Here is an 18,407-nt window from a genome sequence, read left to right on the forward strand (position 1 = left end):
TATTGGCATAGCTATAGATGAAATGTAATTTTTAACTAAGCATATATAGCTATAGCCATTTGTATAATGAAATCTGTGAGCTTTATGGAAAACCAAAGCATTCATTCCACCATCAAATTATTTAAAAGTTCCATTTTTATATAAAGTCATTACACTAAAGAAGACTGTATGAGAATAAAAAGTAAAATTTTATGAAATTATAAAGGATAGTCTTTTTTCTTAATAAATGGCATTGTATCCCTTACTAGGAACTGGATATGAATACATTTCCTCTAGTTTATCAGTGTACTGTGAGTATCAATCTCAATTCTACTAATTTTTCATTCTCTGTATTTTTCTTTTCTCCTGTTTGCTTCCCTATTGAAGGCTGAGTATGAGTTTATCAGCTCTGGTCTCTACCTAGTGGTGTTACTGCACTTGTGCGAACAAAGCTTTTCTGATATGATGGGAAATACAAATGAACCAAGCACACGTGTCCGAGTAAGTAATAATGAAGTCGGGGAGAGGGAGGGTGTGATGCAGCAAGTGTTTGCCTTGGAAAGCAGATTGTTTTATATGTTGACATCTTATTTCCTTTGGGAAGCTTTTATTTTTTAAATGTTTCTTAAAAATAAAGATACTGTAGATTTAATGGAAATTGCTGTATTCTATAACAAGCAGCCTGATTTTCTCATAAAGTTATTTTAGAGAAAGAAGTAATTTTCTAGCTCTCGAAGGTAATTGGAATGTATTTCATTGAAAAACAGAATTGGAAACATCAAGGGAAAATGGGCTTTTTATTATTAAAACAAAAACAAAACCTGAGTATTATCACTTAGAAACCTGAAATTGAACTCCAAAAGCCAAAGAGTATGGGAAATTAACTTCAATTTATTTGTTACTGTTCTACAAAAGATTACCAGTGTACTAATTTTAAAGTGTCCATATTACAAAGTATTTTAGATATGGAATAGTTGGTTGTTTACTGTGTACGCTGTTAGCCGTAATATGACATTTGGGCTAGCTGTATGTTAGGTATTTATAAGTAAATGATGCTCTTTGCCTCAGTGTACCAGAGGAAACTTTATGCTCTGCTGCCTGGGCCATTTTGTGTAGCAAGGGCTAAGGTCTCTATATATCTGCCATTATTGTAGCATTCTGAACACTTCATATCTTGAAATGTGTTCATAAATATATCCTTCAGACTTCCTTATATAAATGTTAACTTCGGTGATAAAAATGTAGTAGAGTTCATGTAATGTTTTTATTTTGAACATTATCAAGTAACTGCAATTCAACGTATATAATACTCTTTCTAAATTAGTAAAATATTTTTCTTTATTTTATCATCATGTGGACATTATTCCAGTGAGCCAGTTAATAGATAATTATCATTGAAGAGCATTCATATTATCTATCAGGAGCATTCAGAATTTGAGCAAAGATCTCTTGACTTCTAAGTACTTTAGAAATTGTGAACCCTTAAAACCTTAATACCATAAAATGATTTCTAAAAAGGTACCTTAAGTCTTCAGAATGAATAAACCATATAAAACATCTAAGAACTTTTGAATTCATGTGTTTCTAAAAGTTCGTATTAAGTTTTAAAAGTGGGAAATTACAGAATGTTGAATGATACTCCAAAGTGGAAGTCATTAGGATTTTTTTTAATGTATAGAACCAAATGTATACTTTTATCAAATGTAGGTAGGAAAATATTGGTTCTTGGGAGTTTGTGTGTGTGTGTGTGTTTGTGTGCGCCCACTGAAACTGAATTTATTTGGGTCCAAATACAAGGGTGGTTTTTTGGGTTTTTTTTCCTCCATTTCATAATTTTTTGAAGTGTTTATAAGCAATATCATTGGATAAAATTATTGTATCTGCTCCCAATTTTTAAAAACTGGTTTCTACATGATTATAAAGATTATATAAAACATTTAAAAATTAATACCATTAAGCTTGTGATTTTTGATGTTGGGGGGAGAAAAACCCCTATTTAAAGGCTTAAAATGATGTTTGACTTTTTAAGTAGAAATGAATCTCCTATACTGATTCTCTAGAGCCATTTGCAACATTTAAACTACTGTATTTCTTTCTGCATTGTTTCTAGTTTATTAACCTTGCAAGAACTCTTCAGGCACATATGGAAGATCTCGAAAGTAGGTGGAATTTCCCCTCCCCAGACTTGTTGAATTTACTTTTGCAAATTAAACCCAAAGCAAAACCTAAGTATATATTCTGGTTCTGCCAACTTAGAGCTCATTTATAGACTTAATAATACCAAAATGATTGATTTGGGAAATATGGGTTGGGCAACTGACATTAGTGTTTTTTTTTTTTTTTTTAAAGCATATTTTAAGGTATGGAAGGATGTAATTTTAACTGCATTTTACTTTTTTTTTCAAAGAGAAATTTATTGTTGATCACCTTGATTTCAGGATTTATAATAAAAACGAAGGCATAAGTCTTAACTACTAATCAAACCACATTTCTTAATCTGTTAGGATTTTGTTTTGTTTTGTTTTTGGTAAGAAATTTTACCTGTTACTCAGCTTTGTTAGATCATAAGAGATTATTCCTGGGCTTATATATGATTCCAGGAAAATATGGGACAGGGAATCCTAATTCTGAATCCATATCAGAAGCCATAAAGGGCTTTTGTTTGTGGGTTTTTTGTTGTTGTTGTTGTTTGGCTTTTTGTAGGTCCTCATGGACCTTTAATAGGTAGCCAGCGCTGCCAACAGCTCCAGTCTCTTAAGATCACATTCCAGCCTCAGGATTTCTGGCTGGGATTATAAGTGAAGGCACTTAATTCTCAAATCTTTACAGGCATCTGTACAGCCTATCCTCTTCTTAATGTCCTGTAACTTCCAGTGTGCTTCATACCATGTGGGCACATGTATTGGCTCTGGAACAGCTAGAAATTGAAGATTACCCCACCCACCCCCTACATATTTTACTTTTTCACCCTTTGTTGCCCATTCCAAAACACTACCTGAAGTGTCTTTTTAAAATATGTATTCTTCAGTTGAATACTGAAGAATTACTTTCTGTACTCATCTTCAAATTATTTGGAATGTTATCTATAGTGCGCACAACATTTTTACTTTTACAGAAAGCTCAGCATCATTTGAAGTAAGGTTTAAAAAAGACTTAGTCCTCATAGGAACCTTTTAATTCTAGGTAATCTAAATCATAGATTTTTGTCATTAATTCTATACTATCAACTTTTAAAAGGTCTTGAGATGAAACCAGGTAACATATTTTCACAATTTTAATTAGGATATGTGAAAAGAAAGGAGTCAGTGCGAATTCACTTGGTATAAAATTTTTTCTCTTTATACCTTCTTTCAGATCCCTTAGGTTGGCCTAATACAAAGGTCTCTGTTTTTTTTTTTTTTTTTTTTTTTTGAGACGGAGTCTCACGCGATCTCGGCTCACTGCAAGCTCCTCCTCCTGGGTTCACGCCATTCTCCTGCCTCAGCCTCCTGAGTAGCTGGGACTACAGGCGCCCGCCACCGCGCCCGGCTAATTTTTTGTATTTTTAGTAGAGACAGGGTTTCACTGTGGTCTCGATCTCCTGACCTTGTGATCCGCCCGCCTCGGCCTCCCAAAGTGCTGGGATTACAGGCGTGAGCCACCGCGCCCGGCCTCTGTTTTTTTAAATTACAATTTATACTTTGTCCAATATCATGATAGTAATTTGTTTCAGTGTATGTTTTCCCCAGATTTCTCCATTTTAAAAAACTAACATTCTCGTTTAAAATTTGATTTCTTAAACATAGTATTGTCTACTCCTAACGTGGGAAGAGAAAGATGAAGGTGAAATATGTCCAAACTCAAATGAGCATGAAAGACAAGGGGCAAGTTAACCCCTAAATATCAGAGTATTAATACATTCTGAAATGGGTTCTGACTAAATTGTCCTCTCCTGTAGAGTTAAATGGAAAAACACAAGAAGTTCCTTAATAAGCTATATAATCTTTTAGTTTGGTATTTCTCAGTGATACAGCATAAGAGTTTATATCAGTCATGAGTTAGTTATATGCTTGTGTCATTTATTAAATGGATTTAAATCTATTAGTGTTGCATAGTTTTTCTGTGCTTTGCCCTAGGTTGATTCTGTTTGTTGGATGCTCTTAATTTGTCCAGTGTAAATATAAATAGAGAGTGCATTAAGCCTTTTTGCCCTTGATAATGGGGGAAAGATGCTGGTTAGATGTTTATTTTAGTGAGCTTGCATTTTCTTTCACATGCAAAGCAGTTCACAGAATTCATAGTTTTATACTTACTATGTCTTTCCTAAAGACACCGAGGATGCTTTATTTTTAACTCTTGAGCCACTAGTGACTCTTGAATAAATTGAGGTCAGAAATGTTGCAAAAGTGATAAGTTTCTGACAGTGTGGAGAAAGGGGAATAATCAACAGTAGGTTTTTACTGAATCCAATTATTTTAATTTAGGCTGTGTCTATATGAAGCTTTTTTGACTTACTAAATGAACTTTTATCTTGGCATTGTATAGACATAGCTTTGATGTAAATTGCAAGAACACCCATAACCTCTTATTCTATGTACATTTCTTTTCATTCTCATCGGATGCATCAAACATGCAGCGGTAATAAGCCAGATTCTACTCAGGTGTGTGAGAGCACTTGCCTTAAGTTCACTTTTTTCCTAGTGTTTATATATCATTAGCTACTATGAACACAGACTGATCTCAGAAACATTTTAGAAGATGCTCTTGAACCACATTTTTAAGCATTTTCATTTTTATAAAAATTGATATAACATTACAAAAAGATGTGGGGGCGGGAGCATTGTGGTTGGGCATCACCCAGTCAAACCACCCTAACCCTGTCATACAACTTATCATTTTGATCAAACAGTATACTAAATTGGGATTTTTGTTTTTACAAGTCATTGCTGTTCTGGCTTCATATTTACACTTCCCATTCTTATCCCCCTTAAAATCATTCTTGATCATCCTGTTTTCTTTCAACAGCTTCAGAGGATGATTCCGAGGAAGATGGAGACCATAACAGGACATTTGATATTGCCTAACTTCATATAAGACAGATGGATGATCTGTAAACACAAATGTTTATTAAAAATGGCAATTAAATATAAATTACTTTTGTGGGGGAATGGCTAATAAATACATTTACTATATATAAAATGAATATATACATACACATGTATGCCTGTATATATATATTCATTCTCAAGTGTTGCTGAATTAAAATTCTGCTGGACTTTTTAACATAGCAAATCTGATGTTTATAAACTGGTAATCAAAAAGGTTTTTTTCTTTTAAGTAAGTGGGGAAGTATTACCCTTGTTTTAAATAAGCAATGCCTATCAACCCTTTTTTTGTGTTCTGATTACTGTAGTCTTATTTATGAAAAAAGGTTTGTGTTTTACTCTTGCTAGTGAGAAAAGTGGGACAAAATATACTTTTGAAATAAAATGCTATATGGCACCTAATTATTTTTTCTTTTAAAATGCCTTAAGTTGCAGTCTCATTTTGATAATCATTTGCTTCCAGTGTTTAAAAATTTAAAAAAGAATGGGGAGGTTATGAGAAGAGCATTATATTAGGTTTCCAAATTTAATTTGAATTCCAAATTCACTTAGCAATAAAATCTAATTTTTAAAAAGTATATAAATATAAAATGTATAAATGATGGATAGATTTTTGTATTGATTTGCAGAATGCAGATTATATTTGATAGGCTATAGTATGTAGATATTCCTTTTAGGAATATTACAGCTCTAAATTATATGAGACTTGCCAGTCAAATTCTATTTGGTTTAAAAAAAAATTATTGCAATCTTAAGTTAATGGAATATTTTTAAATCCCACATTCAGAGTTTAAAACACTGGTTTTCAATGTGTTTTTTAGTGTTGTCACTTCTTTATAGATAAATATATAAATAACCTGTTTGGATTCTGGTCGTTTCTAACTGTTCCTTGGTAATTCTGAGCATTTATTTGATGACTTAATATTTTTCACTACCTTTGGAGAACAGATGAACATTATTTACCACGAATGGATCTATACTGTGGTCATGAGTTGTGTATACTTCCACAACACTGTATTTTTCTTCTGTCAATACCCTTAGGATACACTTTAAAATACCTTAAGGTCTGATGTTATGGCAACAAACTACTTTTTTCAAACCTAAATGGAACCATGTAATTTCTCAAGTGAATGAACAATTTGCCCACACTTAGTTTGTTGGTCTTATGTAAAACATTGGCTTGAAATAAAGTGCACACTGATTTATTTTACAGTTTGAAATGTTTCCTTTTAAACTGGTGCTCAAAGAAGACATCAAACTTCATAACAAATAATTTTATTAAAATTGCAAATCTCATTTTAAGCAGTAATATAAATGTTCTAAAATATTGCTCACCTCTTGCCAGTTATCTTTGCATTGTCTGTCTTAAAGCAAAAATATAAAATTTTAGGGTGGTAGTTTTAATATATTCTGTGGGTCCTTAGGGATGCTTTGAATTTGAAGTATATATACTTTTAATAAAATTCAGTATGACAATTATGTTCTGCTTAACCCATAAAACTTTATTTAAAAATTTTAACTAAATGGTACAAAACATTGATTGGTATGCATATAAGATAATTCTCTATAGTGTCGTCATTAAATGCTAAATGACAGTGATAACAATGGCTTAAGCTTTACAGTATTCTTTTAGTTCCCTAGTACCACTTAGTATTTAAATATTGTCATATTAGCTTCAGATTATCATGTAAATGACAGTAGAGGAATTAGAGAAAAGGCTTTCATTGGTTATCAGTTTTAAATTCTGAACAAAAGAGACCATACACTGCTCACTACAAAGAATGCAATTTTCTAAGAAAATGTAGTTTAAAATGTTACTCTAAATATCTGCCAAAGAATTATATTGTTATTACTAGCTAAAACCAAGATGTTGAAGAAAGCAGTTTCTACATTCTGAATATAGTAAACAAGCCTGCGTGTGTAATCCAATTATTTCTTGACTAATGAGTAGATAAGGGGCCTGTTATAGATGTTCTGGTATATAAAGAAAATTAAAATGTAGGCCGAGCGTGGTGGCTCACGCATGTACTCCCAGCACTTTGGGAGACCAAGGTGGGTGGATCACTTGAGGTCAAGAGTTTGAGACCAGCCCAGCCAATATGGTGAAACCCTGTCTCTACCAAAAATACAAAAAGCCAGGTGTGGTGACAGATGTCTGTGGTCCCAGCTACTAAGGGGACTGAGGCAGGAGAATCGCTTGAAAACCTGCAAGGCGGAGATTGGAGTGAGCCAAGATTGAGCCACTGCACTCTAACCTGGGCGACACAGCGAGACTCATCATATATGTATATAGCACTTCATTACCAGAGGCCATGAAACCAAATACTGAAAATTAAATCAGAGTTTAAAACAGCTGTTTTGGAAGAGTTGCCATTAGGTAGAAAGTATCAAAACATACAAAAGAAAGTTGTATGGGAGTTGAGTGGAAGGTAGGATTTAAGAGCAGCACTGCCCAATAAAGCTTGCTATAATGAAAATGTTCTATGATGTATGTTGCCCAGTATGGTAGCCACTAACCACCTGTGATTTGAATACTTGACAATGTGGCTAATGTAATTGGGAAACTGGATTTTAAACTATACTTAATTTACTTAAATAGCCTCATGTGGTTAGTGGCTCATTGGACATTGTAGTTCTAGATGTTTGAGAGTGTTGGTTTTAAGTTGGACTTAATCACTTTCCTACCCAAATTCTACCACTCCTTTAAGAACTCCTTTAGAACTCTTAGTTGATATAATATGCCATAATTTTACTTTGCCTGTAGTTCTTCAAGGAGTGGTACAATTCGGATAGGAAAACCAGGGAGGAATTCCAAGGTAGTGTTCAATATTGACATTAGTAATAGTCTATCAATAATAAAATAGATATCTCAAACACTACACCACATCTCAGAAATGTAAAGCTCTTACAGAGCATGCTTGTGCTTATGTAACAGCTGGTGTAATGCCTGCATTTTCAGTACTACATAGCCACACTGTTAATAGTTTTGTGTCACTTTTTAGTTACTTATGTCTCATTAATGATAGTGCCGTTAATTGTGATGAGTGTTTTCGATTCATGTGGTCAATAAAAAGATTACAAAAGCTGGGACTTTGTTGCCATTAGTCAAGCTAGTGAGATAGTGTATCTCCCCATAAGAAAGTAAGATAATTGATGGGGTGTGGATTCAGGAGAGGGATTACTTTTCTTTGAGCTTCAGACTTCTAAATATAGACAATATACTTCAGTCAGTAATGGATCACATATAGAACAGTGTTCCCTTAGTAGACCATATTTTTACTGTGCCTTTTCTATATTTAGATACACAAATACCGTTGTGTTACAGTTGTCTGCAGTATTCGGCACAGTAACATGCTGTGTAGGTTGGAACAAAATAGGCCATACCATCTGGGTTTGTGTAAGTACAAGCTGATTTTCACACAAGAAGATTCCCTAACTATGCATTTCTTAGAACGTATCCCCATTGATAAGTGATACATGACTAATTTATGTGAAATTTATACATTCTATCTTTCCTGTTTTTGATTTATTGATGGTGAGGAAAACACTCATTTCAGCTTTTTCATTTTTTTACTCCCCAAATGATTTTCACCTTTTTCTTAAAATGTACAATAAATGCACTGAAAACTGATCATTGTCACTACAGTTGTACTTAGTGTTTTTCTTCGGTTTTTGTTTACACAGTTTTCATGTCGTTGAAGGAAAAATTTATAAATGCTTGAGGAGAATGAAATACTTTGTACAGGAGAAGGTACAAAAGGTACGGTGGCAAGAAAGAAATCCTTAAAGGGGCACTAGGATATATAAGTGTTAACCTAATTGCCAGCTTTCTCCATGCCATCCTGGACACAGCGATCATACTTTGTTTCAAAAGGCTTATAAACATTAATTAAAACTTGAGTCATTTGTGATAAAATGGTGTGTGTAATGAAACTAAAATTATGTGGTGTGGGGTGTTAAAAGTTGTAAAATTTTCTTTATCTAAATCATAAAAGGAAATACACATTCTAGAGGAATTATCTGCCAAAGAAACAATTATCAAAGATACTTAAATGTATGGAATGTACTTAAAATCACTTATTCCCCATTTCATGTTTACTAATAAACATATGTGGTCAACTAGAAGGGAAGATACAGCAGGCAAGATAAATAGGCTGAGCTTTTATTTTTATCTGCTTCTTGGGCTTTAAGCTTTCCTTCATTCAAGTGACAGATTCTGCATTTGACGGGATGCTTAAAATCACTATATTAGATCTAAGATCATTTCTAAAACCTGTTTTTTAATGAACCTAAAGATTCTTTTCACAACATGAATACATAAAAATGTTACTGGAATAAGGAAAACCATTAAAGCTCTAATATCCAATGTCAAGTTTTATATTAAAATTTTTCCCAAGAATCTCTGCCAGGGCATTTTGTTGATGTCTTAGTGCAAGATTACCAAAAACTTACTCAAATTGAACAGGATATTCATTTTCTTCTCCAACTACCAAAACACAGTCTTCGTTATAAGGTGATTGGGGTGCGGTTGAAAAAACTGTGGTGAAACGAGAATCAGAATGTTTTTTGTACAGGAACCAAATGATTGCTCCCAAAACTGTCAAAATTACTATGCTAGCAATCACCAAAGCTGATACTAAAATATGGTTATCTGAAAAGGAAAAGACAAAAGAACATATGGGAGATTAGGGTACACAAGTTGCAAGTATATTTTAATGAGCACAACTGTAGTTTTTTTAAACATTTCTCTGTTGAGAATTTCCCACACTGATGAGAAAACCAAAAATTGCACATTTGTTCCTATCAAGATTTATATTTCTTGGCCTGAAGAATATTACTCAAATTTTCTAGGAAGTTGTGCACTTCTCCACTCTACTGAAGATCCCAAAATGGAAATCACCCAAGTACACCATGCTCCAGTTTGTGTTCCTTTGCTTTACTTTCTAAGACTACAAATTCAGACCTACTGTTCCCTTTAGGAATTCTAGTATTTAGATAATGTGTTACATTATTGAGGTTTAATGGTTCACCTGGCTTTGGGGATTTAAGATTTGTTTAACTGAAAAAAACACCCAAGAGCTGCAGTAAAAGTACGTTGCTTTTGGGTGTCTGCATTCATTCATTCTTTGTGTGTTTCCCTAAAGTTCTATAAGTATGTACAACTTTGCAGTTCTTGCCTATTCAAACCCTTGTAATCTTTCTATAAGAATCCAGTTTAATAAATTGAGGAAAGTAACTTGGTTTAGGAGGACGAAAATACTTTTGGGCAGGTACTTGTATTATGTATAGTAATAGACTAAAGAATGTGAAAATTTTTCAGAATAATTTTGACAGATTTTTGATTATTATATTCTTAATACCCATTATTTCTAACTGGTGCTTGTTAAAATGAGACCTGGAAGTATATAAGATTAGTGAGATAAATCTGGCCAAATTATTTGTTAAAGTGAGGGAGAGCCATTGATATTTTTCAGATATTGACAGGATTTTTTGGGAGGAGTGAGGAAATGGTCACAAGTGAATTATCTTTTAATCCTGAAATAAAATTTGGTAGTAAAAATTTGGTAAGGTGTGAGAGTGGATTTGTTGGTATTATTAAAGACATTAAAATGAAAAAAAAAACGCCAAGAATTCTGTAAACTGAGTTCAAATGGGGTTCTTCCCATTTGGCTACGGCAACCTCCGCCTTCTGGGTGCCAGTGATTCTCATGTGTTAGCCCGGGTAGCTGAGATTACAGGCACATGCCATGATGTCCAGCTAATTTTTGTATTTTTAGTATAGAGTTTTGCCATGTTGCCCAGGTTGGTCTGAAACCCCTGGCCTCAAGTGATCTGCCCCCTTCGGCCTCCCAAAGTGCTGGGATTACAGGTGTGGACCACTGTGCCCAGCCCCATAGTTTTCTTAAAATTAACATAGCCCATTTTCAGTGTAGAACCTTAACTTTACCAATGTGAACACACTTTATTTCAGTCTACTAATGATTGTACAGTAATAGCTTCATAATCAGTAGCATCTACGTTAAAAATAGGTATTACATGATGGTAATACAGAAAAACAAGTCTGAAAGATCATGGTAATTGAGAAATATTTACACACTAAATCATATAGCTTTAAAAGACCTGGTATCCTAAGAACTGGACAGCATCCAAGATGGGTGAGACACAGTAAGTATATATGCTGCTTTTATTTTCACATTCTGCAAGTGACCTTTAGCCAAAGTTGACTCCAGGGGTTTTAGTTAGCTGCATACTATTAAATGTGTGACAAAGTCAGTTGTCAAGGCAACTGATGAGCAGTGTATTAAAACAATGTGTAGTTTGTATCTGGAGGTTAGGATAGTTTTACATTAGGAAATCTATTATCTACCTCATTAATTAAAGGAAAAATCCATTGCTTGAGCGTATAATAGCTATTTACCATGAAATCCTACTTTTTTAAAGAAACAAAATTTAGGAAAAATACTTTTTAGCCTAACAATGTTCCTTACTTGAGGAGACATAACAAACACTGAAACAAGCTTTCACTTCTTTGTCATATCTTAAGCCCATTTAATCCATTTTCTCAACATTCTGAAATTCCTGTGGCAAAGGTCAACAATGATCTCTTTATGACTACATGCATAAACACGTGAATGTTTTAGTTCAACCTGAGGCAACTAGATTGTTAGCGGTCCAGACTTGAAGTTATCTCCTCACTTGGCTTCCTTGACTTTGCTCTCTTCTGTTTTTCAGACGACTGCTTCCTAGTCATCTTTGTGGACTCAAAGCTTTCCATGGTTGATCTCAACCATTCAAGTTTTGTATGTAAATCCATAGATAAATATGTGTGTGTACCCCCACTTTACTCCCAAATCCCTTCTGAATTCCTGCAAATAGCCACTGCCCAGTCATCCAATCTGGAAATTATAGACTTCCTCTCTATTAATTATCAAGACTACACATTTTTCTTCTGTTTCCTATTTGACTGCTACTTTCATGCCCTAGTTCTAAACACTGATCATCTGAGGACCGAACTATGTATAATCTACCTCAAAAACTATATGAAACATTTTGTTGGGCTGTAACCTCAGGTTAGTTTGAGTGCCAACTGTGTGCATTTAATTCTGAGGCACAGGGTTTAAATGACTTGCCCAAGTCCATTTAGTGACAGCAAAAATTCAACCCTTCACCTTGGTCCTGATTTGTCATCTCAGATAACCTGTCCTTGAAGATTTAACTCCCGTGTCCTCTCTAGTAACCTTTGCTGAACCCAGCTTGGACTAACTTGCCCTTTCCTGTCTGCTTGCCACACTAGGTGCATCCGACAATGGACACCTTAATTCTGTTGAAAGTATTCTTCCCAAGGGAGTCTTCCAGCTTACACTTGGTATGAAGGGGAACTCCCTGTTTGCCAAGATTGCAGCTACACTTAATTATTGGGTGGTTTTCCTTGCTGCTTCAACTCCCATGTTCTCTACCGTTACTCCTTAAAGTCAGACTAAGCCTAATCCCTGTCTATCTACATGACAGGCTTTCACTTTAACTTTAGGTCTTCATTCTGCAAACTCATGGCCTTATCAAATGAGGCCTTCCCTGGCCACCCTACGAAAAATAAAAAAGTACAGCACCTCCCTTCTTGCACTGGAATTCATCCTTATCTACCTGTTTTCTCTATAGGATATGTCACTATCTCACATATTTTTGTTTTACCCTTCCCACTAGAATGTATGCTTGAGAGCAGGGGCTTTTGTTTTGTTCATTGCTCTGTCTTCAATGTCTAACTTTAGGAGAAAGTCTGACACACAGTATTTACTCACTAAATTATACACACATATTTAATATATATTTACATACACATATATACATGTAATGAATTTAGAGATTACTTTTTCTGTAGTTTGAAGACCCTATGTTGCCAGATGTTTCATCTATTCGTGGTTTTGAAGCCATAGATGTATTTTTTTCTAAATGTTCCAACTTACATGTATCTCTGTTTTTTCCAAAGTAATACATTTACATAGCTTAGAAATCAGTTCTAGAAGATACGTAATGAAAATACTGTGCTCCTGCTCCACTACTACTCACCTGAACATCCATTCCTTAAAGTTAACTACACTCCTGTTGCTTCAGCTATTTATCTCCATGTCTAAATAACATGCTTCTACTACTTGATTTTTTTAAATGTAATTTAAAGAATTATATGTAACAAATAATATCTTAGGTGAGCAGTAGCATTAAGTATATTCACTTCGTTGTGCTACATCACCACTATCCATTCACAGAACAACTCATTTTGTAAAATGGAAACTCTACCTATTAAACTCCCATTTCTCCCTGACCTAACCCTTGGCAAAGTGTTTCTTGGTGAGGTTGACTACTTCAGGTACCTCATACTGTAGGTAAGAATTATACAGAACTTGGCCTTTTGTGACTGGCTTATTTTTCTTTTTTTTTTTTTAGATGGAGGCTTGCTCTATCTGGCCCAGGCTGGAGTGCAGTGGAGCGATCTCGGCTCACTGCAGCCTCTGCCTCCAGGTTTCACCTAATTTTTTTTTTTTTTTAGTAGAGACGAGATTTCGCCATGTTGGCCAGGCTGGTCTCCAACTCCTGACCTCAGGTGATCCACCCGCCTCGGCCTCCCAAAGTGCTGGGATTACAGGCGTGAGCCACTGCGCCCGGCCTGTGACTGGCTTATTTTGTTTAACCTAATGCCCTTCAGGTTTATGAATGTTGTAGCGTGTGTCAGAATTTTCGTGTCTTTTAAGGCTAAATGATACTAATTTGTATGTGCAGATTACATTTTGTTTATCTCTTCATCAATGGACACAGGTTGCTTCCACCTTTTGGCTATGGCAAATGATGCTATGAACATAGATACACAACTATCAAAGAGATGGGTGTACGGATATTAAAGACTCCTTGCTTTCAGTTATTTGGGATACATACTGAGAAGTGGAATTGCTGGATCATATGGTAATTTTAATTTTTTTGAAGAACCACCACACTGTTTTTCACAGAGGCTGCCCCATTTTACATTCCCACCACAAGAGTTCCAATTGCTGCATATCCACACTAACGCTTGTTATTTATTGTCTTCTTCCTATAGATGAATGAAGATGTAATTCCTGTATACACACAAACTCAACACTTCTTTTCTTCTCCTCTGTCATAGTTCTATCGTAGTAACCCCCAAATAGAAAACTGACAAAGGACTCAGATTCAATTTTTTTTTGTTTTTAGATGTAGTCACTCTGTTACTGAGGCTGGAGTGCTGCAACCTCCACCTCCCAGGTTCATGTAATTCTCCCTGCCTCAGCCTCCCAAGTAGCTGGGATTATAGGCACTCGCCACCGTGCCCGGCTAAGCTTTGTATTATTTAGCCCGGCCCATATCCAAATTTAAAGAAACAAAAGTTATTTTAAAAATTCCTACCAATAATAAAGGCAACTCGATAAAAACAATATGGGTGGCTGGGCATGGCGGCCCAACGCCTGTAATCTCAGCACTTTGGGACGCTGAGGTGGGTGGATTGTTTGAACCCAGGAGTTTGAGACTAGCCTGGGTAACAGGGTGAAACCCCATCTGTACAAAAAAAATTATCTGGGTATGGCGACCCACACCTGTAGTCCAAGCTACTTGGGAGGCTGAGGTGGAAGAATTGCTGGAGCCCAGGAGGTCAAGATTGCAGCGAGTCAAGCTCCGCACTCCGCACTCCGAAAATGGGTAAAAGCCTTTTCACAAAAGATATACAAATAAATAATCATCTGAAAGGTGCTCAACATCATCAGGTAAATGAAAATGAAAGCCGCAAAAAGATCACTACACACCTGATCTGAATGGCTAAAAATAAAGAAATTGACAATACCATCATGGGATGAACATGGAGCAAATGGAACTTGGACACGCTGCCAGTAGTAACATGATTTAAGCATTTTGAAAAATTATTCGGTGGTTTCTAATAAATCTAAATACATATACTTGCCCTATGACCCAGCTTTCTACTTTCTAGAATATACTCAAAGAAAATGAGAACATAGTCCAAAAGAAGATGTATGAGAATGTTCGTAGGCAGCTCTATTCAAATTAGTTTGAAACTAGAAGTGATCCAAATATCCATAAACAAGAGAATGGACAATATATGATATATTCATAAAGTATTATAAGGCTTAGGAAGAAAATTCAGTGAATGTGCACAACACTGATGAATCTTTAAAAAATTCCCAAGTCAAAGAAGCCAGACAAAACTACATATTGTAGAATATATTTAAAATGTCGAGTCTTATTACTAAGAGACCTTTCTACATTCTTATAAAAATTGTTCTACTTTGTATTACATAATTTTTAAAAGGGATCTGTAATAGTATTTTAATATGCCAGAATTTTGATACATTTTTAATTGTGGGAAAAATTTAAAGACCAAATCATCACTTACCTGATAAATATTTCCTTTTGTATGGAACTAAAATACGAAAGAAAATTAAAATTAGAATTTAATTATGCTTTATTATAGGATTGACTTTAAACCTGTTCACAATCATTAAAAATAAACCCTTTTATTAGTAGCTTAATATCAACATATTCATAGCTTAAAATCCGTATTTCTTTGCCTCATTAATTGTCTCTTGTCTGTTTTGAACTTAGTTTTTAAAGAAAGCTGTAGAGGGCTCACAACATGCATTAGCTTGGTTGGTGGAAACGAATATGGGATCTTGAGGAAAATACAATAATGAGGTAAAGGAAAAAAGAGGATTCTGGTTGGAGAGTATAGAAAACAAATGTCGTAAAATTAAACAGCTGTGACCCTAACTACCTTAGTATGGATGTACTCACTATTTCTGATGTTTTGAAGTTATAGTTTAATTAAAAACTTTGTTTATGTAATTGCACCATGAGGTGCAGTACCTGAAAAGAACCAATATTTTGCAAAACAAATATTTGAAGTTGAATACCACTACCATAAAACTATGATGAACATTTTGATAATCACTGTAAAACTAATAGTAGTCAAGGATCCTGCCGTTGCAAGTAAAGAAATGTACATACTTCCATATGTAAAGAAAGGAATTAAGCAGAGCAGGATGTGGAGTTTTGGTTTACAGTTGAAGTAGAAGGGGAAAATACTAAGTATGCAAAATGGGGAAATGGTTGCTTATATCATGTTTCAAGCACCCCAAATTCATATTTTGAAACATTAAAAAACAAAACAAAACTTTTTTTGTAGAGATGGTGGTCTTGCTATGTTGACAAGGCTGCCTCAGCCTCAAAAAGTGCTGGGATTACAAGCATGAGCCACTGTGCCCAGCCCACATTTTGAAAATTTAAGTTTCTTTAATGAGAAAACATTTACTTTCTAAAACTTAGAATAACAAACTGTAGTATTTTAACAAATATCATCAAAATACTGTTGTGGGCCAGGATAATTCTGTTCATTAAAAAACCTTCTGGGCTGGACACAGTGGCTCACGCCTGTAATCCCAGCACTTTGGGAGGCCGGACGGGGGCAGACCACAAGGTCAGGAGTTTGAGACCAGCCTGGCCAATCTGGTGAAACCCCATCTCTACTAAAAAATATAAAAATTAGCCGGGCGTGGTGGCAGGTGCCTGTAGTGCCAGCTGCCTGTAGTGCCAGCTACTCGGGAGGCTGAGGCTGGAGAATCGCTTGAAGCCGGGAGGCAGAGGTTGCAGTGAGCCAAGATTGCGCCACCGCACTCCAGCCTGGGCGACAGAGAGAGACTCTGTCTCAAAAAAAAAACAAAAAACAAAAAAAAACCTTCTGATGGGTCAGAAGAAAACATTTTAATTCCAAATGAATTATAAACTATGATGTAGTTTTTGTTTGCCTAAACAAAGGATGTTCTTATGGAGAATCGAATTCCCTGTAAAGTAACACGAGAATTCTAGAATTATACATGATTATTCTTCACCACTTCTGCTCTCTTAAATCACATGCAAAGAGATTATAATAATTCCTTTAAACAAGAAAATTTTGACCTCTTGCAAACACTAAGCAGATAGAATAAAAGTATGCCTATTTCATGTGATCTGGCCTTATCTCCTAAATGTAAGAGAATTATAATTTGAGTTCCAAGAGACTTAAGAGCAAACCATCCTATAAATATATTCTGAAGTCTTATTCTCTATTTTCTTTTCTTTTCTTTCTTTTTTTTTTTTTTTTTTTTTTTGAAACAGAGTGTTGCTCTTTGCCCAGGCTGGAGTACAATGACTTACTCACCGCTTACTGCAGCCTCAACCTCCCAGGCTCAATTGATCCACCCACCTCAGCCTCCCATGTATTTGGGACCACAGGTGCACACCACCATGCCCAGCTGATTTTTGTATTTTTTGTAGAGACGAGTTTTCGCCATGTTGCTCAAGCTGGGAACTCCTGCACTCAAGGAATCCACCGCCTCAGTCTACCAGAGTGCTGGGATTGCAGGTGTGAGCCACCGTGCCTAGCCTTATCCTATTTATTGAGGCATACTTATCTCAAAATTATTTTAAAACCAGCCCTACTTTCCCTGCCCCTCCTAGAATGGAAAAACACCTTCAGTCATACTTACTAGCTGTTTTGCATAGTGTTCCTTCCACAAAAGAAACTTCACAATTTCCTTTTTTCCATTCACCTGTCTTGATGTGCAGAAAAGCACAGGTGTCAATTAAATCCTCCCCATCATCTTGGTCTGTCCACTTATCAAATGTCATATTTGAATTATCAAACCACTTGAAACTCGCATCTGTCAATTAAGGAATATTTTCAACATTATGACAGTTTTAAAAGGTGTTCAAGTCGAAAAGTGTGTAGGATTAAAGGTGGAAAGTTACTAAGGTATGTCTGGTCTAAACTTTTGGTTGTAGGATTAAAATTAGAAGGAGGAATATATCCTGTGTACAGCCAAATCATCAAAAGCTATTGATTTAAGAGGTTTCTGAAGATGATTCAGTTTTTGCAAAAATATATACATGTATAATATTCTTATGGGAAAAGTCAAGAAAAATAGTTAAATGTTAGTAGTAACCTTAGTAATTTCATTTCACTTGAAAATGTTTACATACGTACTTTATATTTGTCTACAGTGATGATAAATACATTTATATAATAGAACCGTGATAATTTACTCTATCCTTAGCCTATTAGTTGCAGATGCTAATACTAACTTTTATGATCATGCTATATTACAAAAATACTGAGCCTTAGAGCCACATTTTAATCCAGACAAGAATCAACTGTGGCTTTCATCTGTGCAACTCATTGAGCCATGCAGATACAAGCTGTGGTACGATCATAGCCGCACATTGAAAATGTAACACCTGGAGGCCACAGGAATCATCAACTTGAACTAGAGAATTGAAGAGCCATCAGTTTTA

At 35.1% G+C, this 18,407-nt stretch overlaps 2 protein-coding genes across 25 annotated transcripts in view; one reads left to right on the top strand and one right to left on the bottom strand.

Moving 5' to 3' along the window:
• MARCHF7 (membrane associated ring-CH-type finger 7) overlaps window positions 1-8,979 on the top strand; it is a 58,009-nt gene extending 49,030 nt beyond the window's left edge. For 3 of the 17 annotated variants that reach the window (XM_009182297.4, XM_021924335.2, XM_017946563.3), the window contains 3 exons: window positions 367-480; window positions 2,090-2,138; window positions 4,595-4,770. In XM_009182297.4, the coding sequence (XP_009180561.1) occupies window positions 367-480; window positions 2,090-2,138; window positions 4,595-4,659 (228 nt within the window). In that variant the 3' untranslated portion in view covers window positions 4,660-4,770. Of the gene's footprint in view, window positions 1-366; window positions 481-2,089; window positions 2,139-4,594; window positions 4,774-4,983; window positions 6,274-8,363 lie in introns of those variants that run through there. The other 14 variants (XR_635451.3, XM_009182301.2, XM_021924336.2 and 11 more) reach the window with 11 other exon arrangements.
• Window positions 1-18,407, bottom strand: part of CD302 (CD302 molecule) — a 45,865-nt gene that overhangs the window by 15,772 nt on the left and 11,686 nt on the right. For 3 of the 8 annotated variants that reach the window (XM_021924339.2, XM_021924344.1, XM_021924341.1), the window contains exons 4-6: window positions 17,603-17,776; window positions 15,475-15,501; window positions 9,516-9,714 (exon numbers count right to left, since the gene is read on the bottom strand). In XM_021924339.2, the coding sequence (XP_021780031.1) occupies window positions 9,516-9,714; window positions 15,475-15,501; window positions 17,603-17,776 (400 nt within the window). Of the gene's footprint in view, window positions 1-4,953; window positions 5,067-6,544; window positions 9,715-15,474; window positions 15,502-17,602; window positions 17,777-18,407 lie in introns of those variants that run through there. The other 5 variants (XM_021924342.2, XM_021924346.1, XM_021924345.1 and 2 more) reach the window with 4 other exon arrangements.

The sequence above is a fragment of the Papio anubis genome, chromosome 10, assembly GCF_008728515.1.
Source record: "Papio anubis isolate 15944 chromosome 10, Panubis1.0, whole genome shotgun sequence".
Taxonomy (NCBI): domain Eukaryota; kingdom Metazoa; phylum Chordata; class Mammalia; order Primates; family Cercopithecidae; genus Papio; species Papio anubis.